Consider the following 24,867-nt stretch of genomic DNA (forward strand, 5'->3'; position numbering starts at 1 on the left):
TGTTCCATTCATCGCCAAGCAATACGTTTGTAAACGTTATTAGGCCTAAATCTATTGAAATACTACTATTTTATTACACCGCTCCTGGTAGGTTATTGTTTACTACGGCTGAAAAAATGGATATTCGGACTGGGCATGCTCAAACCCCAAAGCACGTCTGGGAGAACATAGCCTATGAGATGTAGGCTATAAATGTTTACTAGGCCTGTTAAACACATAAAATTGATAAATAAATCATTATTTCTTAAATTATTAAATCCAATTTAAAAAAAAATCATTTAATGACCAATAATTAAAACTGTTACGTCAAAATGTCGAGCGGCGTTTTTGTAAGAAATTATTTAAAAATGAATAATGTGTGGTTGTGAAAGTCTATATGCAAAAAGTAGTAGTTATAGGTGGCGCTAAACAAAAACATGTTGATACTGCAACATAGGTTGTTGAGTGTTTTATGTTGATAAGGTAGGCCTAACTAAGCTTTTTAGGTTATTATTTCTTTATTTGAGCAAGAATGAATGTTTTGCTAATTTTACGTTACTTGTGATTTATCTCTGAAAAGACGAGACGTATGATAGCACTCGATTAAGATTAAGCTAAGCTAGCCTTAGTTAGGAAGTTAGGGGAGCCTATCCTAGCCTAGCTAGCTAGGGAGGGGCCTAGCTAGCTAGGGCCAGGCCTATAGGCCTAGATAGAGGCTACGCCTACAGTAGGCTACTCTACTGCGACTAGGCTAGGCCTAGTCTGTGATTATTCAATATTGTGAGCCTGACTGCATGCTGTTGCTGGCCTGCCCCCTGCCGGAGTGTGACTGGTTTGTGTTCCTCGCCGGTGTCATGCGAAATTAGGTTCTATTATGCCAAATTAGGTAGACATATGATTGTATGGGTTGGCCTAGAACTACCTAGGCCTAGTAGTTGTTTGTGTGATTTAATGAATAATAGATAAATTTAATATTGAATAATTAAATAATACATTTCATTTTTGTAAAATATATATTTTTTTTAGGATGGAGAGCATGATTAATTGTCGCCATACACGACCAAATGCTGAGCTTCGTTTATTCTGCTTTCCGTGGGCTGGAGGTGGAACAAATTATTATGTAAATTGGGCTAAGACTTTACCTGACTCCATAGAAGGTACAAAAGATCACAGGTCATGCGAGAATTGAGAGTAATTAATAATAAAGTCTAGAAATGGATAATAATTCAGAATAATTAGCATATCCAGGGTTCATACGGATCATTTGGCTTATTAGATTTGGACTTTAGTGATAGTTTTTCTATTGAGCCTTGTTACAACCGTTAATGTAGAACAACCCACCGCTTATGTAGTAAAACCTCCAGCTTATGTAGAAACACCAACAGCTTATGTAGTAAATAAAAATCAACGATAGTAACTACATAAGCTGGGAGGCAATTTTCGTTACTACATAAGCTGTTGACTGTTTCTACATTAGCTGGTGTTGATTTTTATTTACTACATAAGCTGTTGGTGTTTCTACATAAGTTGGAGGTTTTACTACATAAGCGGTGGATTGTTCTACATTAAGGGTTGTTTCGACATTAGCTGGCGTTTTCTACATTAGCGGTTGTAACAAGCCTCTTGTGCCTCTACGCAAAAATAAATGATAAACTAGCAAGTCTAACATTTTACACTTACTATCTTATTAAATATTAATTTAAAAAGTCAAAATACTGCCTCACATTTGTAATTAATTTAAAATCAATAACGTTTTATTGAAATATCATAATAATTAAAAATCTGTTTTTATTTTATAGTATGTGCAGTTCGATTAGCGGGAAGAGAAAGTCGTTTGAATGACAAACCATGTGGTGATATATGTACAACCGTAGCTAACATTGCTAACACACTCCTCCCAAAGTTTCAATCAAAACCCTTTGCTTTTTTCGGTCATAGGTAAAGCTCTGTCCATACTATCAAACTAGTTTGACAAAAGAAATATGTGCCCAAATATGGTAATGATATGATATCATCGTTTCCATATATGGGCATATCACATTTCATTGTCACATCAAGTTTGATTGTGTAAACAGAGCTTTACAGCTCTTTTTAAAGAAGCTAATTTAATCCTTCAACCCTTTGACTTTAAAATCATGTTTTTATCAAATGTTGATTAGTATGGGATCAGTTCTTTCATTCGAAGTTGCTCTGTATCTGAAGAAGTACTATGGATTAGAACCAGTTCATCTCTTTGTTTCTGGATTCACCTCTCCTCAGGTAAGAGCTTTGGTGAAGAGACTAACCAATGGTTTGATGTCCTCATGGTTTCAAGTGGTTTCTTCTTCTAAAAGAAAAAAATTTTTTATACTTGGCGTCACGTGTCATACCTCTGTTAGCTGTATTAGTCTAGTCATACAAATATTGAAATGCCCACTGATAATGGAATAGATAACCAGAAACTTGTGCCAAGTCGAGTCTCCTTTTTTTGCTTTTGAATATGTGGTCTATATTCAAGCCTGGACACTTCACTTCAGTCAAATCACACATGTCTAGTTTTCTGAATACATTATAAAGAATAGAAAAGAATATATTTATTTGTCTGCTTTAGGAAGAATTGACTTAATATTTTATTCTCTTTTTTTAGTCTGCAGGACAAAGAATTGCAACCGATTGGATAAATATGCCAGAGGACGATTTTTTGGAAAATATAAAACGAATTGGTGGAACACCGCAAGAAGTTTTAGAAAACCGTGATTTGATGAAAATGTATATGCCATCACTGAGGGCTGATTTTCACATGGTATCACATTATAGGTATGGTTAATTTTTATTTGTACTTTACAATTTATTTATTTTCTAATACCATACCCTCTCCTTATTAGGTCATTGATGTTCCATAATGGCAGCGTTAATTTTTTTTCTTTATTTGCCATTATGGCAAAGGTTGTTAACTTACTATTCCTAAAGCTCTGCCTACAATATCAAACTTTATTTCACAAACAAATGTGATGTGCCCATATATGGACACGATGACGTCATATCACTATCGTATTTGGGCTTGTCTGTACTATTAACCTCTTACCCTGCACATTATCATAATCGTATTATTTTTTTATTTTATTTGTTTTTATACACACAGCTGCTGTGTGAATAGCCAGTCTTGTACAACTTTGCATTTCTATGATTTTTCAGGTATGATCTTCCTGAAAATGTCCCTCTGACGTGCCCTGTGAGTTTTACAGATGGAGACAATGATAAGCCTCATGATTTTGCTGGTAAAAATTTAAATAACTTGTTTGCTGAGGGTTGAGGTGTGCTAATAAGTGGTAGTTGTGGCACAGTACATTTTTTTAATAAGATATTATAGATAATAGAGAATAAAGGACAAACTAAACCAACCCAACATCTAAATAAACTGAGCCTAACCTTCTAAGTAATCTCTCCCACTTGGTTGAGTTGAGTTTGGTTGTAAACAAAGTAGATATCCCTAAGAGAGTAGACTGGCCCAAGTCTTTCTAAACTATTTCCAGCTCATGTATTATGTATAAAAAATATTGATCTTCTTTACAAATATTAAGTCGTTCGTCTAGAACCTAGACTACACTTATTTTACTAATGTATGTTTATTCTTTTTACTGAAGTACCCACACAAGTATTGAAAACTGATAAAAATAAATCACTTTTTGTCAGTTAAAATTGCGTAATTTAAGAGAGACACAAATTATCCTTTTTACTACTAAAATATTTGCTGCCATCGTAAAATAGGTATAGTTAAATAAAAATGGTGAAAACATAGGTAAAATAGAGATATTGATTTCCGAGTTGGATTAAACTTGTTGCCTTAGGTTTCTATATATTAATCCAACATAAATATTTATGTTTTTAAAGGTTGGGCAAAGATCACCAACGGAGAGTTCAAGAGTCAAACGATGCCCGGTGGTCATTTTTATTTCTATAATAAGGAAAACGAACGTCAACTTTTGAAGTATATTACTGAGAAATTGCTTTGATGATTCCATGAAGTACCGAAATAGATTTAATTTTTATGAATTTGTTCAGATATGACTCGGGATTAAAACTGATATGATGGATGATGGCTAATGATAATGTATTACACAGACTTCAGAACTAAACAAGAAATATTTCTTACAAAAAACTCTACTCGCTTATTGACGTAACAGCTTTAAAGATATATTGTCCCTCTGAAAAATATTTTTTATTTCAAATTTGTTTTTGAATGTGTCATTTTATTGTCACATAATAGTTATTTTACCTGAAAATAATGTAATTTAAAGCAAAAAATACTTAAATTGTCTGTCAGACAATGGTTTTTGAGTTATAATTAAACGTTTCTTTTCTCTTTTTATATGTGAATTTTGTTACAGAAGTGAATAACTTTGATATGAAACACAGACTCAATTTAGTTTATTTTATTGCTAAGGTCAAGTCTGGGGGTCACTTCATCATGCCTAGATACTTCAATCATGGACTGTTTTGATAATAATTCAATGAATATCTGACAGCGAATTACAGTATTATATAATATCAGGGGACTCATAGATACCAGAAATGCTTTGGGATTTGTTTTTTGGGTCCAGCAGCCGGTACCTATAAATTATATTTTCGCAAAAATGTCAGTGTCTAGTACTATAACTGCTGCTTGCTTTCATCTAATAAATCAGTCATCTCTTGTGACGTATCGGGCTAGAGCAGCAGCGTGAAAAAGAAGTATTAGATGTGATTATGTACTGTTATTAGTATCTGCTGGATTTCTTGTGGCCCTAAAGCCCTTTTCTGACGTACTAGTAGTACCAGAGTTATTTATGGAAGTGGTATATTATGCAGTGGCATAACGGCTATGAGCACTCACTGGATAAACTCAGGAGTCCCACAACTAATAGAGGGGCCCTCAGAAGGGGTAAAGAGGGAAAAAGGCATTAAAATATGTTGAAAAGGAATATTCAATGTAAATGTAGGTTTTAAAGTAATCTGGCTGATACTGTCTCCTTCCCCGTGGCAACCCCTTTAGAGTGGAAACCATACCGTAAATAATAATAGTATTTTGGAATATTTTGTACTTTATTTTTACATTTCTTTAATTTAATGGAAAAAATAAATATAAAACAATAAATGTAAAAGGAAAACAAAGGAGAGAAAATCAATTTTATGCAACAAAAAAAAGCACCAAGCCAGCTAAAAATAGTTTTATTTATATTTATATGTCATAGAATTGAAACTAATTATATAAACAGATATATATTTATATACCTGTATAGATGTATTGTAAATGCTAATGTATAATATGCTGCTACTGAAAGATAACAGTTTATGAAATAAATTGTAAAAAAAAAAGATTGTTGATTGTTTTCATTTCCCTGCTTTTTGTATGAAGTTTTTCATCAACTCCTCAGTCCAGTACAAAGAACAAAAACGGCGTAATACAAATCAAGTAGCTTGGTGGTTAACATGCTAGACTACCAAGGTCAAAATATATCAAAATTGTTTTTACTTTTTTCTTTTATTTGAGTGTTATGTCGATCCATTCGTTTAATGCAAGCCATTATTTTATAATATATATATGACTCGGTACTTCAAGATATTTTTTGACTAAAACTATTTTCTTGAATACATTTGTAAAACAATCATGATTGGTCAAATGTTTTATTTTTACATTCAAGGCAAAAACAATTAATTAAAAAAGAAAGAAAAAATATAATTAAAAAAGACACTATTTTATAGGATGAAATGAGAAATTCATTTAGAGATTTGTTTTATTATAAATGAATAATAAAATGGACAAGTAATAACTGCTAAAACTGAAAAAGTTATAAAAAGTAAATGGTTTTCAACACGATTTTCAATGGTCCCTTGGCGGACGACGTAACCAAAAGTTAAGTCGACGAAAGACGACTCGTCCACCACCAATCGACACACGTCGCCGTCGTGTGTCTATTTTGGTGGTCTGGTACGGTGCCTAGCCTAGCGTAGTACGTAGTGGAAATGGGAACAAAATAAATGTAAGTTACATAATTATTTTTGTAAACATTTGTTGTAAAATATTAATTAATAATCAATGTATCTTTGAATATGATTACTGTAGACTAAATGTGTAGTATAGTATGTAAATAGTTACCCATCATAGGCTAGGCCTGGCTGGGCTTATTGATCGTAGGCCTAGCATCTCCTTCAAACAAGGCAACAACCTATTCTGGCCGGTCTAGTTAAGCCTATATGGAATCAATTCTATGTACTGTTAGGCCTAGATGTAATCCATACTCCTTTACTCCCAGCCCAGTCTGTCTGTTGACAGTTTTGAAATTAAAGAAAGGTAAAACTAAATTCTAAACAAAAAAAACCCAACACAGTCGGGCGTCTCAATTTGACATACAATACAATGGTTCTATTTTACCATTTTGATTGGTATGCCGAGACCAGAGTCTCTAGTTATCTAGGCTTAGGCCTAGTAGGCCTAAGCATCGCATAAAATCCTATAGGCCTAGGCCTATACATAAAATAAAGTACTGTAGGTCCCTACATATTATCTAAAATCTATATCTTTTGATTTATACTAACGATATAGGCCTAACTTAATAATTTATTGGATAATTATGATATAATAATATCTTTATTTACAGAAATCATAATGTCGTTGAAACCACGAGTGGTGGATTTTGACCAAACCTGGAAAAATTTAAAGGAAACTGTAGAAGGGGTGATACAACTAGGAATTGTTCAAAGAGGAACTTGGAATGACCGCTTCCTGTATCCTTTAAATGTTACCAATGTTCTTCATAGATCATTTCTTATATTGTTTGAAGGGTTGCATGGCGAAACCAAATGGTGATATAAATTTGTGGTAAACCATGTATTATAGTGAAAAGAACTGTTGAGTTTCGATCAATATACTTGATCATCCTCATGAGTGAGAGGATTCATCATCAATCATTTCTTTCATCTTGGATAAGTTAAGTTGAAGCTTGCAAACTTGAATTGTAGACCTACAACTCCCTAAGATTCATATTTAAGACAAAAAAACTCTCAATACCATACTTTTCCAAAAGGTCGCATTACCAATAAAAACACATTCAGATACATACTAGACTTTCCGGAAAACTAGACATTTTGGGCCAACCCAAGGTGTCTGGTACTAGGAAAATAGACTATCGTATTCGTATAAACAATTTATTGTTACCACTACACAAGACTTGGTAGGCCAAGTGGTTTTTAGGAGGAAAAGAAAACGTTATTTGAATGAATAGAGTTACTATCTTCCTTATTATTTGTATCAGTGATGTGTATGCGTTGTGTGTAGCATTTCCCGATAATTTAGGTGAAAAGTTGTATGAGGAGACCAAGCTGTTTCTAGAAAGACATGTACACAACTTATACAAGGTCAGAAAAGCTACAATTATTTTCATATTTTCAACTATTATACACAACTAAATAGAGCATTGTAAGTCACATGATAATTAATAATGTTTTATTGAATTTGATTAAGTCATCGAGACTGCAATGTCATTATATGCAAGTTCTGAAATGTCATTCATTTTTGTTACACAGTGAGCAACTACACACGCGACACGAGGCTAGTCTGTTAATGTAGTACTGTCATTTATTCCAAGTGTAATTTAATACTGTAATTCAAGTCATCCATTATCATTTTTATCCATATTTTCTTGCATCTTCCAACAGGTCATTTTACTTTCTTGTTTTCTTCCTCTAGAGATAGTTTAACAGGGGTATTATCCCAGTTCAGTCTCTTTTTATTTTCCTCCATTTTTCCAGGTTTACCAGTCTATAACTGTCTTAAGAACTGTCGACACTATCAAACTTTATGTGACCATATATGGTGGTGATATGCAAAAAAATGGTAGTGATATCAGCATGTCCATATGGGCACATCACATTTTTGTTGTCACATATAGTTTGATAATGTGGACAGAGCTTCATTTTGCCAATGAAATATTATTATTTATTTTCTTTATTTATTTTACTAGGATGTCTGTGATACAGATGAAAATATGTTGGTCAACTACCAGAAGACTTGGGAGAGATTTAGTGAAGGCTCTAGTTACCTTGATCAACTATACAGGCAAGTGTCACAAACTGTATAGAGCTCTATCTACATTACCAATATGGTAGTGATATGACATTATCATGTCCATATATAGACAAAAAATGTGATGTACCCAATATGGTAGTGATATGGGCACATTTTTTGTCACATAAAGTTTGGTAGTCACGACAATCTCTTTTTTATTTTGAATAAGAAATCATCTTATTTTTTATAATAATTTTGTACAACTGCTCCATGTTTAATATTGCTTTATATGAGAAAGAAGAAAATAATATTTATTTATTTATAGATACCTGAATCAGCAATACATAAAGAAACAAAGATTAAGTGAAGCAGATGTACAGTATGGCTTTGCCCTGGAAACAAATGAACAACTGATGGATATAGGAGAGGTAACTAGAACCAATTAAATACTAGAAAACAAAACAAATGAAAGAGAGGAAAACCATACAGTGAATAGAATCACTAGCGAGTGGTTTCTCAGACTAGAAAACGACAACATATTATAAATTACATAAGAGCCTGATAAAATATATTACAATCAAAATTACCAAATTTTGTATTATCACCGTTTCATATATTAAACACTACAGATGTGTATCCAGCATTTTGAAATAAAGAGGCCCGTCCACAACCCCCCCATCCCACCCCATGGTGGATTTAGATAAATGACACCCATAGATGGTCTGAAATGGTACTCTCGCACATAAAATTCATGATAAATGGCACCTACCACTAGTCTAGTTTACCCGGAAATGACACTCCCATGTATAGCGCAGCAAACGGCAAAACGATCATACTTTTTCTGCTGGTAAACACAGTGACATAAGCCTCTATAGCCCCTCCTAAATCTGCGCCTGCACTACTACCAGACCTGAAAAAGAACCCCTCCATGAAAACACAAAGAAGCACAGAATAGTTGAATATTTCTCTTTGACTTTTAAAGTGTGCTGTAACTACTGTTTTTGCCTTGTTTGTAGTTAATATTTATTACATTATACCTTAAAAGGCTTTCCCTTTTCCCATCATTACCAATTATTATAGTAGTATAGTATATTAACTATACTTTGTTTTCCAGTTGGCTCTTGATATTTGGAGAAAACAAATGATCAAGCCACTACAACAGCAACTGTTACACCTTACATTTAAAGAAATACGAAGGTAAGGTATTATTATGTCCAGGGGTGGATTGCTATAAAACAGTCTTAACTGATGGTCTTAACTCCCCGATTAAAGCCGGCTTTATCAGATAGACGGTCTTATTAAAGCCACTCCTGATAGACCATTGCTATAAACCAGTCTTAGATAAGACCGCGTAAAGTAACAAATTGAGGGCGTACTTTGCGCGTAGAATACCAAATAAGGTAATGTTCGTCACGCTTGTTCAATTCACAATCATAACAGTACGTACATTTCTACGCGAGAAAATCCATTCTAGGCCTATATAACAATAAAATCACTGTTATTATTTGATTTAACACTTAAAACTCGTTCAATTGGTTTTCTTTGACGATAAATAATACGTAAAAGCAACAAAAAGAGAGGTTTAAGACTGTTTTAAGACTCCTTCGAGTAGGCTTTAATTTTAAAGACCGTTTACAGGTTAGACCGCGGTATAGCAATGGTCTATAATATAAGACTACTTGCTACGTCACGAATTATAGCCGGCTAAGCGCTAAGACCGGTTATAGACCGCTTATAGCAATCCGCCCCTGACGTTGCGTCCTAGTGGGAACCAAGCCTGAATAGTAGTAGTCTCTACAGGATGCTAGTTATCATGTTTGTTAGGTTGCGTCCTAGTGTAAACCAAGCCTGAATAGTAGTAGTCTCTACAGGATGCTAGTTATCATGTTTGTTAGGTTGCGTCCTAGTGTGAACCAAGCCTGAATAGTAGTAGTCTCTACAGGATGCTAGTTATCATGTTTGTTAGGTTGCGTCCTAGTGTGAACCAAGCCTGAATAGTAGTAGTCTCTACAGGATGCTAGTTATCATGTTTGTTAGGTTGCGTCCTAGTGTAAACCAAGCCTGAATAGTAGTAGTCTCTACAGGATGCTAGTTATCATGTTTGTTAGGTTGCGTCCTAGTGTGAACCAAGCCTGAATAGTAGTAGTCTCTACAGGATGCTAGTTATCATGTTTGTTAGGTTGCGTCCTAGTGTGAACCAAGCCTGAATAGTAGTAGTCTCTACAGGATGCTAGTTATCATGTTTGTTAGGTTGCGTCCTAGTGGGAACCAAGCCTGAATAGTAGTAGTCTCTACAGGATGCTAGTTATCATGTTTGTTAGGTTGCGTCCTAGTGGGAACCAAGCCTGAATAGTAGTAGTCTCTACAGGATGCTAGTTATCATGTTTGTTAGGTTGCGTCCTAGTGTAAACCAAGCCTGAATAGTAGTAGTCTCTACAGGATGCTAGTTATCATGTTTGTTAGGTTGCGTCCTAGTGTGAACCAAGCCTGAATAGTAGTAGTCTCTACAGGATGCTAGTTATCATGTTTGTTAGGTTGCGTCCTAGTGTGAACCAAGCCTGAATAGTAGTAGTCTCTACAGGATGCTAGTTATCATGTTTGTTAGGTTGCGTCCTAGTGTGAACCAAGCCTGAATAGTAGTAGTCTCTACAGGATGCTAGTTATCATGTTTGTTAGGTTGCGTCCTAGTGTGAACCAAGCCTGAATAGTAGTAGTCTCTACAGGATGCTAGTTATCATGTTTGTTAGGTTGCGTCCTAGTGTGAACCAAGCCTGAATAGTAGTAGTCTCTACAGGATGCTAGTTATCATGTTTGTTAGGTTGCGTCCTAGTGTGAACCAAGCCTGAATAGTAGTAGTCTCTACAGGATGCTAGTTATCATGTTTGTTAGGTTGCGTCCTAGTGGGAACCAAGCCTGAATAGTAGTAGTCTCTACAGGATGCTAGTTATCATGTTTGTTAGGTTGCGTCCTAGTGTGAACCAAGCCTGAATAGTAGTAGTCTCTACAGGATGCTAGTTATCATGTTTGTTAGGTTGCGTCCTAGTGTGAACCAAGCCTGAATAGTAGTAGTCTCTACAGGATGCTAGTTATCATGTTTGTTAGGTTGCGTCCTAGTGTGAACCAAGCCTGAATAGTAGTAGTCTCTACAGGATGCTAGTTATCATGTTTGTTAGGTTGCGTCCTAGTGTAAACCAAGCCTGAATAGTAGTAGTCTCTACAGGATGCTAGTTATCATGTTTGTTAGGTTGCGTCCTAGTGTGAACCAAGCCTGAATAGTAGTAGTCTCTACAGGATGCTAGTTATCATGTTTGTTAGGTTGCGTCCTAGTGTGAACCAAGCCTGAATAGTAGTAGTCTCTACAGGATGCTAGTTATCATGTTTGTTAGGTTGCGTCCTAGTGTAAACCAAGCCTGAATAGTAGTAGTCTCTACAGGATGCTAGTTATCATGTTTGTTAGGTTGCGTCCTAGTGTGAACCAAGCCTGAATAGTAGTAGTCTCTACAGGATGCTAGTTATCATGTTTGTTAGGTTGCGTCCTAGTGTGAACCAAGCCTGAATAGTAGTAGTCTCTACAGGATGCTAGTTATCATGTTTGTTAGGTTGCGTCCTAGTGTAAACCAAGCCTGAATAGTAGTAGTCTCTACAGGATGCTAGTTATCATGTTTGTTAGGTTGCGTCCTAGTGTGAACCAAGCCTGAATAGTAGTAGTCTCTACAGGATGCTAGTTATCATGTTTGTTAGGTTGCGTCCTAGTGTGAACCAAGCCTGAATAGTAGTAGTCTCTACAGGATGCTAGTTATCATGTTTGTTAGGTTGCGTCCTAGTGTGAACCAAGCCTGAATAGTAGTAGTCTCTACAGGATGCTAGTTATCATGTTTGTTAGGTTGCGTCCTAGTGTAAACCAAGCCTGAATAGTAGTAGTCTCTACAGGATGCTAGTTATCATGTTTGTTAGGTTGCGTCCTAGTGTGAACCAAGCCTGAATAGTAGTAGTCTCTACAGGATGCTAGTTATCATGTTTGTTAGGTTGCGTCCTAGTGTGAACCAAGCCTGAATAGTAGTAGTCTCTACAGGATGCTAGTTATCATGTTTGTTAGGTTGCGTCCTAGTGTGAACCAAGCCTGAATAGTAGTAGTCTCTACAGGATGCTAGTTATCATGTTTGTTAGGTTGCGTCCTAGTGTGAACCAAGCCTGAATAGTAGTAGTCTCTACAGGATGCTAGTTATCATGTTTGTTAGGTTGCGTCCTAGTGTGAACCAAGCCTGAATAGTAGTAGTCTCTACAGGATGCTAGTTATCATGTTTGTTAGGTTGCGTCCTAGTGTGAACCAAGCCTGAATAGTAGTAGTCTCTACAGGATGCTAGTTATCATGTTTGTTAGGTTGCGTCCTAGTGGGAACCAAGCCTGAATAGTAGTAGTCTCTACAGGATGCTAGTTATCATGTTTGTTAGGTTGCGTCCTAGTGTGAACCAAGCCTGAATAGTAGTAGTCTCTACAGGATGCTAGTTATCATGTTTGTTAGGTTGCGTCCTAGTGTGAACCAAGCCTGAATAGTAGTAGTCTCTACAGGATGCTAGTTATCATGTTTGTTAGGTTGCGTCCTAGTGTGAACCAAGCCTGAATAGTAGTAGTCTCTACAGGATGCTAGTTATCATGTTTGTTAGGTTGCGTCCTAGTGGGAACCAAGCCTGAATAGTAGTAGTCTCTACAGGATGCTAGTTATCATGTTTGTTAGGTTGCGTCCTAGTGTGAACCAAGCCTGAATAGTAGTAGTCTCTACAGGATGCTAGTTATCATGTTTGTTAGGTTGCGTCCTAGTGTGAACCAAGCCTGAATAGTAGTAGTCTCTACAGGATGCTAGTTATCATGTTTGTTAGGTTGCGTCCTAGTGTGAACCAAGCCTGAATAGTAGTAGTCTCTACAGGATGCTAGTTATCATGTTTGTTAGGTTGCGTCCTAGTGTGAACCAAGCCTGAATAGTAGTAGTCTCTACAGGATGCTAGTTATCATGTTTGTTAGGTTGCGTCCTAGTGTGAACCAAGCCTGAATAGTAGTAGTCTCTACAGGATGCTAGTTATCATGTTTGTTAGGTTGCGTCCTAGTGTGAACCAAGCCTGAATAGTAGTAGTCTCTACAGGATGCTAGTTATCATGTTTGTTAGGTTGCGTCCTAGTGTAAACCAAGCCTGAATAGTAGTAGTCTCTACAGGATGCTAGTTATCATGTTTGTTAGGTTGCGTCCTAGTGTGAACCAAGCCTGAATAGTAGTAGTCTCTACAGGATGCTAGTTATCATGTTTGTTAGGTTGCGTCCTAGTGTGAACCAAGCCTGAATAGTAGTAGTCTCTACAGGATGCTAGTTATCATGTTTGTTAGGTTGCGTCCTAGTGTGAACCAAGCCTGAATAGTAGTAGTCTCTACAGGATGCTAGTTATCATGTTTGTTAGGTTGCGTCCTAGTGTGAACCAAGCCTGAATAGTAGTAGTCTCTACAGGATGCTAGTTATCATGTTTGTTAGGTTGCGTCCTAGTGTGAACCAAGCCTGAATAGTAGTAGTCTCTACAGGATGCTAGTTATCATGTTTGTTAGGTTGCGTCCTAGTGTGAACCAAGCCTGAATAGTAGTAGTCTCTACAGGATGCTAGTTATCATGTTTGTTAGGTTGCGTCCTAGTGGGAACCAAGCCTGAATAGTAGTAGTCTCTACAGGATGCTAGTTATCATGTTTGTTCGGTTGCGTCCTAGTGGGAACCAAGCCTGAATAGTAGTAGTCTCTACAGGATGCTAGTTATCATGTTTGTTAGGTTGCGTCCTAGTGTGAACCAAGCCTGAATAGTAGTAGTCTCTACAGGATGCTAGTTATCATGTTTGTTAGGTTGCGTCCTAGTGTGAACCAAGCCTGAATAGTAGTAGTCTCTACAGGATGCTAGTTATCATGTTTGTTAGGTTGCGTCCTAGTGTAAACCAAGCCTGAATAGTAGTAGTCTCTACAGGATGCTAGTTATCATGTTTGTTAGGTTGCGTCCTAGTGTGAACCAAGCCTGAATAGTAGTAGTCTCTACAGGATGCTAGTTATCATGTTTGTTAGGTTGCGTCCTAGTGTGAACCAAGCCTGAATAGTAGTAGTCTCTACAGGATGCTAGTTATCATGTTTGTTAGGTTGCGTCCTAGTGGGAACCAAGCCTGAATAGTAGTAGTCTCTACAGGATGCTAGTTATCATGTTTGTTAGGTTGCGTCCTAGTGGGAACCAAGCCTGAATAGTAGTAGTCTCTACAGGATGCTAGTTATCATGTTTGTTAGGTTGCGTCCTAGTGTGAACCAAGCCTGAATAGTAGTAGTCTCTACAGGATGCTAGTTATCATGTTTGTTAGGTTGCGTCCTAGTGTGAACCAAGCCTGAATAGTAGTAGTCTCTACAGGATGCTAGTTATCATGTTTGTTGAGGACGGATTATCCTACAGTCGATAAAGATTTGTTTAAAAATTCGTTTTCTTGAACAATAATCTCGCATTTTTATACTATAGGGATCGGAATGGAGAAAGCACAAACCACCACATACTACATAGTGTAGTCAACTCATTTGTAGAAGTTGAAAAATACAAGAAAAAGCAACAATTAAAGGTAAGTAAAATGTAGGAATTAAAATGTTAAGGAATAGTAATTGGTAAAAAAATAAACATATTGATGTCTTCGTTCATTTGACATGAATGTGTTCCATTAATAAGGGTGTCTTCAGAATAGGGATTGGCCGTACTTTGATGACATAATTGACCCTAGTTCATTTGACGGAGTCTCCTTAATAGGGACATTCCAAAGCAGGGTTCTACTGTACTGTATAACCTTTTATATTTGTTTATTTTTAAAGCTTTACCAAGAAATATTTGAGGAGAAATTTCTTGAGGAGACTGGACAGTACTATAAACAAGAAGCTGCTAAATTACTACAGGAATATAACTGTTCCCAGTACATGGAAAAGGTAGCAATTAAAAAAAAAAGATTGAGACAGAAAAATAATAATAATAACTTCTTAAAAAAAAAAGAATTAAAAATGAATTAAAAACTGATCTATCTGTAATTTCTTAGGTGCTAGCACGACTAGGAGAAGAAACAATAAGAAGTCGGAAATTTCTCCATCCTAGTTCTTATCCGACTGTCACAAACGAATTTCAGCAGCGGATGGTCGCGGATCATATGAAATTCTTACATAGTGAATGTAGGGATAAAGTACGAGAAGAATCAACTGAAGGTAAAGTGAAAATGTACATTTTTAGAGGTGTGAGTGGCCAATCGGTTAAAACTGTTATTACGTAGCTGTACCATCGGCAAGGGTTCAAGGCTCACTCGCTGCATGGTTCTGGTGGTAGAACGTGTCCCCTCTCATAAAGACTATAAACCGTAGGTCCAGTGTACACACCTACTGTATCCTATGTGCACTTTAAAGAACCTAGTACATCTTTTGAGACGAGTAGGGAGCGCATAGAGACTGTTCGTATTTTGCGCTATATAAATTTAAAACCATTAAACCATTAGGGGGTTACCCCGGTGTACTAGTACACACACAGCCTCTGTCACTCTCAGCCACTGATCATAACTCGGCCCTGAGAAACCAGTCTTTGACTGAATAAATCACCCAGTATAAATAAATATTAAATAAAAATAAATAAATTTCTTTTTTGATTAGATCTGGCAAGAATGTATGAATTATTACGACCAGTTACCAATGGTCTGGGAATAATGGTACAGGAATTAGAATTACACATTAAAGAAACAGGTATTTAAAGAAAACGATTATTGTAGTTCTACTTCTGTCATAGTTTGAATTTTATTTTATCTTTCTGTTTGAATTAAAAGAAAGTTAAATATATATTGTGTTTGTAATGTTATTATTGTAAACTTTTTTGTAGGTTTAGCTGCCATTTCAAACCTCAAACGAGAAAATGTAAGTTTAGATTTTTGTTTTCATAGCTACAAAACTTGTCATTGTCAATATTATTTCTAAGGGATTATCATGTGTGTATAAATCTATGCACACATGATACATGACATCTCACCTGAAGGACGAGGTGCATTCATAACAAAAATTTTGCATACATTTGTATTCCTATGTTTTCTTTTCAATGATGATAAATCTGATATGTTTTTTCGGTATTAATATATTTAAATTGTTATAATTATAATATATCATAGAATTGATTATCGAACGTAATGTCTAACAAAGATGAATTGCCTGTAGTTTATGATGATGGTAATAATGATGGTAATAATGATAATAATGTTGTTTGTTTTCAGATTCCAGCCCAGTTTGTTGAATCTATCCAAGCTGTACACAAGAGGTTTTTAGAAATGATAAAGAACACCCTTGGAAATGACCAAGTATTCACCAAAGCACTTGATAAGGTACAATAGGACCACCCATATCCAGAGGATACCCTTATTATTAAGGGATACTCCCTCAATAAGAGCACGCTCCCCTTTAAAATGCACACCCCATGAAATATGTGTTGTAAAACTATGGAAAACCTCTATTCAGAGAGACACATACTCCCATATTAATGGCACACACTCCATGAAGAGTTGTCAACACTTAAAATGGCAGCTAAACCTAATTATTTGTTGATATAATATACTTTATATTGTAATTTGTCTAGGCCTGTACTGCAATTGTCAATCATAGACACAGTCCTCAGGAAATATGCAGGTCACCTGAGCTGGTGAGTATGATTTGTTTTCCTTGTTTCCCTCCTCCTAGGCCTACCTATGATTGCCCACATTCCTTCTTGCTAGTAATGTGGCCGTATTCACCAATCACACTCAATAAATATTTAAGTATTTCCCTTAAATTTTATTCACTTAGATAGATTTTTTTAATTTTAAGGGCGTTTCCCTTACCCTGAGTGTGAATGGTGAATACGGCCACTGGTTCTCAATGCATAGGAATTTTACAAACTCAAATTGTTTACAATCCAGTGATATAAAAATGTTATCTTCATGTTTTATACTATCAACATTCTTATATCACAAACACAAGGTACAAATTGCAGTAGGTAGAAAAAGTACAACAGCCCATATATGGGCACATCACATGTTTTTGTCACTTAAAGTTTGATAGTGTAGACAGAGCTAAGACTGAGTATCTTGTTGTTTCAGCTTGCCAAGTATGCAGATACATTACTGAAGAAGAGTTCACGAGGGTTAAATGAGTCTGATATTGAAGATAAACTAACACAGTGTATTATTGTCTTCAGGTATATAGATGACAAGGATATATTTCAAAAGGTATGTTATCTTTACATTAATATTCTTGTCAGTTACAATATAATGCTTTGAGAAGAGTGGAGCTTGATGTTTAAGGTGCTCAGCCATTTGATCCCAGGGTAATAGGTTCAAATCCTGTCTGGCTTTGTTTTCTCATAACTATTCCACTCCCAAATTCATGTTTAATGAAATATTGCAAATTCTATATTTTAGAAGCTTTTGTATACTTACTGTATTATTGTTAGTATTTTTTTCGTTTTCGTAAAGCATAAAAACTAGACTTACTATTTTGTTACGCATTTATCATCACTCATCGTTTCTCGTGATCTTGTGTCAGCTATTCGCTGGTGTCCCTCCTCCCCCCCCCCCCTTGGTGCAACTAAGTAGTATGTTTTTTTGAGAACGAGTGTGTTATTTGTTTTTCTTTTTTTCTCAATAGTTCTATGCCAGAATGCTTGCTAAGAGGCTTATACATGGTTTATCAATGTCAATGGATTTGGAAGAAGGAATGATAAATAGATTAAAGGTCAGTGACAATTAATACTTCTATTTAAGTCAGTTCTAGTTCGTATGTTAAGAATAATATTCCTATTCAAAACTATATTCATTTACTTAGGGATCATGTCAAAATCAACTACATCTTTTTTACTGAAATAACATATGGTTTTAGTTTATTCAATGTAGAGGTTTGTAAAGGTAAAGGTATTCATATTTGTCCTCAAGCTTAACTGGAAACTGAGGAAATTCGGATTAGGCCCTCCACGGACCCACGGCAGCCAGCAGTGCAGCGCCTACCAGATCAGCACACCGGGAGACGATCCCCTACTCTTTTCGAATAGTGTACCAAGTTCTTTAACGTGCACTGTTAAGTACACGGGACCAATGGCTTTACATCCCATCCGAAGGACGAGGCAATGAGAGTAAAGCATCTTGCCTAAGGATGCAATTAGTATGGTACAGATAACCTCGAACCCATGCCTATCACATGCTATTCCGATTTTACCATTACACCATCACTCTCCAGTATATACAGCACCCGCCGCGATTTCTAGACGGTCTCCCATCCAGAACGCAACCGGGTCCAACGTTGCTTAACTTCGGTGATCTGACGAGAACCGGTGTTTCAACGCAGTATGGCCGTACTGCAAAAAAAACATTGTATGTCAATTACACAGACAAGCTGAATAATTTCATAATCTCGATAAAGAGTATACAAATTGAAATTACTGCAGTAACTGCAGTAGAATAATTTTGGCATAATACGTCATTTATTCATTATTTATTAAGTCTTTCAAAATCTCTTCAATAACACATTAATTCATCCATCCTCCTTTCTAATTAACCTTTTTATCCATTCATTTATTCACTCACTAATCCATTTCTTTCTTTATACATTCATTTTCATACATGTTTTACTTATCTCAACAGCAAGAATAGGGCTTCATCTTATTTTTTCTTCTTTCATACATTTAGTAAGTCACACTTACTGTACTCGCTAAATTGTTTTTTTATCTCAACAGCAAGCATGTGGTTACGAGTTCACAAATAAATTACACCGCATGTTCACGGACATGACCGTTAGTGAAGATCTGAATACCAAATTCACCGACTACTGCAAACAGAAAAGCACAGACTTAGGAATTAATTTCTCAATATACGTTTTAACGGTAAGAATAATTTCCATAATTATTCAATTGTACGAGTGAAAGTTCATACGTGCTGGTATGAAACTAGGTTAAATGGTTTAAATCATTCAAACTGAGGTATGTTGAATTTACTGTGTTGTATGCTTGTTTAAACCGTTTAATCCATTCAATTGTATGTGGGAAAGTAGTTTTAAATATATATTTGTTAAAATTTTCTTACAATTTGCATCCTCTACGGCATTGTTTTGTGCGTGAACAATACTAACTAATTTCAGACATATATATTATTTTATTTTTATTGTTAATGTTTGTTTCTTAGGCGGGTGCTTGGCCGTTAGGACAAACATCACTTTCCAACTTTGCCATACCTCAAGAATTAGAAAAGAGCGTGAACAGTGTAAGTTGTTAAAGCCCTCAATTCTCAAATCTTCTCCACAAAATGAAGACTAATAAATCACATTTTGCAGTTCTATTAAAGTTATTCATTTCCTTAGAAGAAGAAAAACGAAAAAAAAAAATGAGTAGTTACTAAAAGACACTAAATAAACAGTTAATTTCAACCAAAAACATATTCTCTGACAGACAGTAGGTCAGTTACTAGTTTTGCTTTAAATTATATTTTTTCCAGGTAATTTTTTAAAATCCAACTTTTGGTCAAAGAAAATAACTATTATGTGACATTAAAATAGCATATTAAAAAAAAACAAATTTCAGTTGAACAATATATCTTTATTATATAAAAAAAATTAATCTGTGTTTTTTTTTAGTTTGAACAATTTTATGGTGGAAACTTTAATGGTAGGAAACTCACATGGCTTCATCATTTATGCTCAGGTAAGTTTTGGATTCCAAATTAAAACAATAGATATAAAATATGGTGTGTATACAAGATACATCAATCTTCTTGTGTCCTTAGTAAACTTTTACTTTTTTACTGATCATCTCCAGGTCTAGCTGCATTCCTGAAAACATATAGATATTTTTCTTGATCTTTTGCATTCATTTCCTTGTATTTGACTCTTTATCCACGTCTTTCCGTAAATTTTTCCTGTTTAAAAATAATGTTTTGTTGCCAATAAATGTATTTCTTTTTGTTTGTAAACTTTTTAAAATTAGTCCCATCTATTAAGCTTGGTTCCAACTAGAGATGCAACGCAAAGATGCAACGCAAGCAAGTTGACAAATGACAACCAATAGTTTGAATAATCCGTCACCTGTGATTGGTTAAATCATTTACATTATGTCCTTGTGTTGCGTGTCTAGTGAGAACCAAGCGTTACCAATAAATACATTACTATAACCTTTTTAACCATCTAATCCAATAGGTGAACTAAAAGTTAATTGTTTAAAGAAGCCATACATTGTTACTATGACAACGTACCAGATGACAACGCTTTTAATGTTCAACACGTACACAAGTCTTCAGTTCCAAGAACTTCTGACCAACACGCAGATGGCGGAAAAGGAACTAACCAAAACGCTACAGTCATTAGTAGAAGTCAAATTATTAAAACAGGAGCCTGAGGCAAGTTTGGATATTATTACGATAATATTGCATATATTGGGCAGTTATATTTTTGTCTAAACCTCTGTCTACACTATCAAACTTTATGTGACAAAAAAAGTGTGATGTACCCAAATATGGTAGTGATATGACATCATCATGTCCATACATTTTTTTGTTAATAGAGTTTGATAGTGTAGACAGAGCTTAAGATGTTTGTTTGTGTCAAAACTAAAGGACATATCTTTATCAAATTTAAACCGCAGATAGATATGTGGTCATGGATGGCTCCATTACATTTTGAGAATAATCCGTACAGGATCCCATTTCTGGACCACTGTTTATTTACTCTTCACAAGTTTTGATCCTTTTCCTATTTTTACTCCTGATACATTATTTTGTGTTTTCAAATTATAGGGCCAAATTACTGAAAAGACAGTATTTGTATTGAATCTTGAATATTCCAACAAGAGAACAAAATTCAAGATCTCCACAGCTATGCAGAAAGAAACCACACAGGTAATATATTATTTTATTTTACAAAGCTAAGGTGCAACACATGCAACCAACCAATCACAATCTTTATTTCCACTAAGACGTGACAAACGCACCCCTAGCTTTCTTTTTACCCACGTTGTTTTTACATATAAAATGTTTGGGACTTTTAAAGAAACAGAAGTTCCAGCTTTCGGGTAAACAACAGTAGATAGCATACAGTAAAACTGTTATTTTAGCATGCCCTTAATTTTAGCATGCCTGTAATTTTCATGAATGTTATAACATTTAGAATAACAAACTTGTCTTGGTTTTTTATTAATAATTTTTATTTTTTTATTTTCTTTATACTTTTGTTGTTTAGGAGATTGAGTTGACGCACAGATCTGTAGATGATGATCGTAAACTTTACCTTCAAGCCGCAATTGTGAGGATAATGAAGGCTAGAAAAGCGCTAAAGCATAACATTTTAATACAAGAAGTAAGTACAGTAGATATAATGATATAATATGTATCGTCTTCTTTTTTAAAGACCCCTTCCCTGTAATTTTGGACGTTTTTTGGAAAATAATACATATATATCACTTTAAAAACATTAAACCATGTCATTCCTTGTCTTAAATGTACGTTTTATGGTAAATTATGATAAAAAGTGAGAAACAATGCACTACCTAAGTAGCTCGCGGCGATCGACCTCTCGTGGACGGTCTTAGGCCTAGCCTAGCTAGACTTAGTTTTGTAGGCCTAGCTGGTAAACATCGGTAACGTACGAACATCGTACGCTTGATATATACCTAGCCTGACGTTGTATAGTTCCTGCATTAATTGTCTTTCTATTTTTGCCAGACTCCGTTGATACAAATTGGGGAAAACCCGGTATTTTCGCTGAAAAGTTAGGAGTCTTCCATTTGTTTTGGCCTCACGATCGATCGAAAAGTGGGCGAATTACAGGTGAAAAACAAAAATATCAATCCGCGCGCAATGCATTTTGGGATTTATAGCGGGCCGCTATAATTATTAGAATCGACTTATTTTTCACATTTTTAACCGTTTAAAGACGAAAAAAGTTATCGTAATAGGACCATATAGTATTATTTTTACATTAAATATAGTTTGTGATCTTAAATTAGATCTAAAAAACGTAGGGAAGGGGGCTTTAATAAATTTCATATTACGTGAAGGAAAAAAAAAACCCTAATATTTTGTGTGATGTAAACACACTTTATTGCTGACAACTTTGTGAAGTCACCTGATGTTTTGTGATTTGCGCTATCTATTTATGTTATTGGAACACCTCTGGATAACCAGAGAGGTCTGCCCGGCCGACCGTCTCACATGCAGTAAATCACATATATGTGTGGTAGCTACTTTCTGCTGCTATCTTTATTTGCCAAGTATTTAACAGCTTCTGAGCACTTAATTTATTTGTACATTATTAATTACTTCACGTTTTATAATTTTCTTTCAGGTGATCAGTCAATCTCGTACACGGTTTACCCCCACCAACAGTATGATCAAGAAATCTATAGAAGCCCTTATAGATAAGCAGTATATAGATAGGTCTTCAAACGCAGATACATATGTTTATCAAGCCTAGATCCTTTTAGAAGAAATTAATATGCCTTATAGTTAAATATAATATATGAGAACAATCGGTGTGGTAATTGAAAATAAGGATCATTAATGGACATTACCTGGCAACATTTTCTTTCTCAGCAGCCAAAAATGAATTGAAGTTGGTAGGTCAAATCAAAGATGACCTCCCATGCTTAAAAGCATATTATACTAGAATTCATAATTAACTTTCCTCAGCAAAACAATACATATATGTTGGTTGTGGGTGACATCAAATCAATTTATAGTTAGTTGAAAGGTTGCTCTAAGGTCGTAGGTTAGTGTAATGATTATTTTTTTTAAGGCTTGAGTCCACTTTTTTAGATTATTGGCTGAAAGGTTCAGTATAATAAAATGATACACATACAACAACAATATAGTATTATTTAAAAATCATTTTTTCCGAAGTTTGGTGATGTAGACAAAACTAAAAGGTGAGCTTATGTCGACACGGAATTCAATTCAACTGTGTCGATGTAAGTGCTCCGAGCAACTGAACACAGCTGATGGGAGCACAGAAATGTTGACATGAGTTTAATTGCTTTCAGTTTGATGTTGTCATATAAGCGCTCGCACATACTGGTTCCCATACAACTATTAATCGTGGCATGCGCTCCGTGCATGCTAGTTACAATCAGTTCCAGTGTCAACATAAGCGCTTGCACACCGGTTCCGTGAAAGTCGATGTCAGTTCTCTCACACAACTAGTTCCTTTCAGTTGAGTTTGGTTACGTGTCGACATAAGCGCACATTATGTCACACCAGCAAACATTTTTTCGTCTGAGGTATAAAATGTTATCACTCAAACCATATAAGGGCTATTATTTTGGCCTCCCTATGTGTTTCATATAGCTCTTTATCTTGCTAATGATGTATGTTTTTCAACATAAAACTTTTTATTATTGTTTTATATTAGACAATACTATTACTTATTCATCATCATGTTCTGATATGTGCTATTAAATAAATAATATCATTTTAGATATAAATTAAATTTTTTATACTGCAATTTGCATATACCATACATGAATCCAATTTCTACCCACCACCTATATGTATGCATATATCCTGACCCTTGCAATTTTGTCCTTGATTTTAAGCTCATTAAACTTATTGTATGTTGTTGAAAAGAATCAGCTGATATTTATATTTCATTCCTGATGGTGATATGTTTAATGAAGGAATTATTTAAATAATTATCTAAATTATAATTCCTTCATGATATAACCAAGGTAATCTAACAATAGGATGCTGAGCTCTGAAGATCAAAAAGTTTATCTGTGGCTGCGACAAGATCAGTTCCATGCCACTTATCAGACACCATGCGCTGTGGAGAATATGTACACAGGACAGTAATGTTGGTATATGTTGCAGCCAGACATAAGATCAATGGACTGTTGCAAGTTACAGTGGCAAGGGGAGCTCACTGTCCTGTTGTTAGATTGCCTTGATATAATCAATGCCGAAATATTGAATGCTATCACAATGCAGTGTAATTCATTGTTTGGAGTATATATTATACTTTTTAGTATGGTACCTACCCTCTGATAACTAATAAAAAAAAATAGATAAATACTCGGAGATATTAAGATTAGCCAGTATGTATTTATTTATAGCTCGGTTAGGCTTTTTTTTAGATTATTTTACAAACTAATAAGAGAGTCTTTTCAATATGAATAATGTAAATAATCAAAATTGCTTTAACAATATAACTGACTAAAAGTATCTGACTTAAAAATAGTGTTTATATTCTGTTTTGTAACAAAGTGCTGCTGAGAGACATTTTGAGATCATTTTTTTTGTTAATCATTGATTCTGTCAAAAGTAAGCGTGTTATAGAAATGAGACATTTGAGTGAGGACCTATGTACATTTTGAAACCGTGGAATACAGTGTGTATATGATTTTTCTTTAACTTAATAATTTTTCTTTTTTTTTTGACTGAAGAAAACTTTTAACCTCTGTAGTTTGTGACTTACCATTCAATTTCTCACACTACTCATAGAGTTATCTAAAATGATAATTGTTTGCTTTGAGTTAAGTCAACGGAAATGGGACATCATCTGATTACATCTAAAATCTGATTAAAATTGATGGATTCTTTATATGTAACTATACTAGAAATAATTTATCCTTGGTATCTTTTTTTAGATGTAGCGATATTATAAATATGATTAAGTTTGACATTTTACGTTGTTAATGAACTTTTGAGGATGTGGCTGTAGGTTTGGTATTACTTTATTAATATTGATTATAAGTGGGTGCAACATGGTTCTCCATTGTACATTTGATTTAAATTACCGTACACGCAAAAAAAAAACAATCCAATTGATGAACTTTCTATTGTACTTGAGGG

At 35.0% G+C, this 24,867-nt stretch overlaps 2 protein-coding genes and 1 long non-coding RNA gene across 3 annotated transcripts; all 3 read left to right on the plus strand.

Annotated features, from left to right (window-relative positions):
• The first annotated feature begins 441 nt into the window (after nucleotides 1–441).
• Nucleotides 442–4,094, plus strand: LOC144840015 (S-acyl fatty acid synthase thioesterase, medium chain-like). The gene is made up of 7 exons (XM_078695631.1): nucleotides 442–462; nucleotides 1,006–1,136; nucleotides 1,779–1,917; nucleotides 2,139–2,238; nucleotides 2,606–2,775; nucleotides 3,154–3,236; nucleotides 3,850–4,094. The coding sequence occupies exons 1-7, from the start codon at nucleotides 452–454 to the stop codon at nucleotides 3,969–3,971; spliced, it is 756 nt and encodes a 251-aa protein (XP_078551757.1). The 5' UTR covers nucleotides 442–451; the 3' UTR covers nucleotides 3,972–4,094.
• Nucleotides 4,095–5,851: 1,757 nt separating this feature from the next.
• LOC144841502 (cullin-2-like) lies at nucleotides 5,852–24,250 on the plus strand. Its single transcript, XM_078697858.1, has 22 exons — nucleotides 5,852–5,978; nucleotides 6,597–6,723; nucleotides 7,251–7,353; nucleotides 7,959–8,053; nucleotides 8,328–8,430; nucleotides 9,117–9,199; nucleotides 14,523–14,619; nucleotides 14,864–14,974; nucleotides 15,082–15,244; nucleotides 15,680–15,769; nucleotides 15,903–15,937; nucleotides 16,288–16,395; nucleotides 16,647–16,709; nucleotides 17,146–17,274; nucleotides 17,693–17,779; nucleotides 18,774–18,920; nucleotides 19,219–19,296; nucleotides 19,667–19,733; nucleotides 20,225–20,424; nucleotides 20,821–20,922; nucleotides 21,263–21,379; nucleotides 22,367–24,250. The coding sequence occupies exons 2-22, from the start codon at nucleotides 6,605–6,607 to the stop codon at nucleotides 22,493–22,495; spliced, it is 2,226 nt and encodes a 741-aa protein (XP_078553984.1). The 5' UTR covers nucleotides 5,852–5,978; nucleotides 6,597–6,604; the 3' UTR covers nucleotides 22,496–24,250.
• On the plus strand, nucleotides 9,513–9,754 carry LOC144841503 (uncharacterized). Its single transcript, XR_013612032.1, has 2 exons — nucleotides 9,513–9,582; nucleotides 9,658–9,754. It is a non-coding gene; the product is annotated as an uncharacterized LOC144841503 (long non-coding RNA).
• Nucleotides 24,251–24,867: the final 617 nt, after the last annotated feature.

The sequence above is a fragment of the Antedon bifida genome, chromosome 4 (genome assembly GCF_963402885.1).
Source record: "Antedon bifida chromosome 4, ecAntBifi1.1, whole genome shotgun sequence".
Lineage (NCBI taxonomy): Eukaryota > Metazoa > Echinodermata > Crinoidea > Comatulida > Antedonidae > Antedon > Antedon bifida.

Bases quoted from the DNA above. Each gene is read 5' to 3' on its own strand.
- LOC144840015 (XM_078695631.1), top strand. The intron at 1,137-1,778 runs GTACAAAAGATC...TTTATTTTATAG, and splicing joins TTTACCTGACTCCATAGAAG to TATGTGCAGTTCGATTAGCG. The intron at 1,918-2,138 runs GTAAAGCTCTGT...AATGTTGATTAG, and splicing joins TTTGCTTTTTTCGGTCATAG to TATGGGATCAGTTCTTTCAT.
- LOC144841502 (XM_078697858.1), top strand. From the start codon at position 6,605: ATGTCGTTGAAACCACGAGTGGTGGATTTTGACCAAACCTGGAAAAAT. The intron at 16,710-17,145 runs GTGAGTATGATT...TTGTTGTTTCAG, and splicing joins TATGCAGGTCACCTGAGCTG to CTTGCCAAGTATGCAGATAC. The intron at 17,780-18,773 runs GTCAGTGACAAT...TTATCTCAACAG, and splicing joins GAATGATAAATAGATTAAAG to CAAGCATGTGGTTACGAGTT.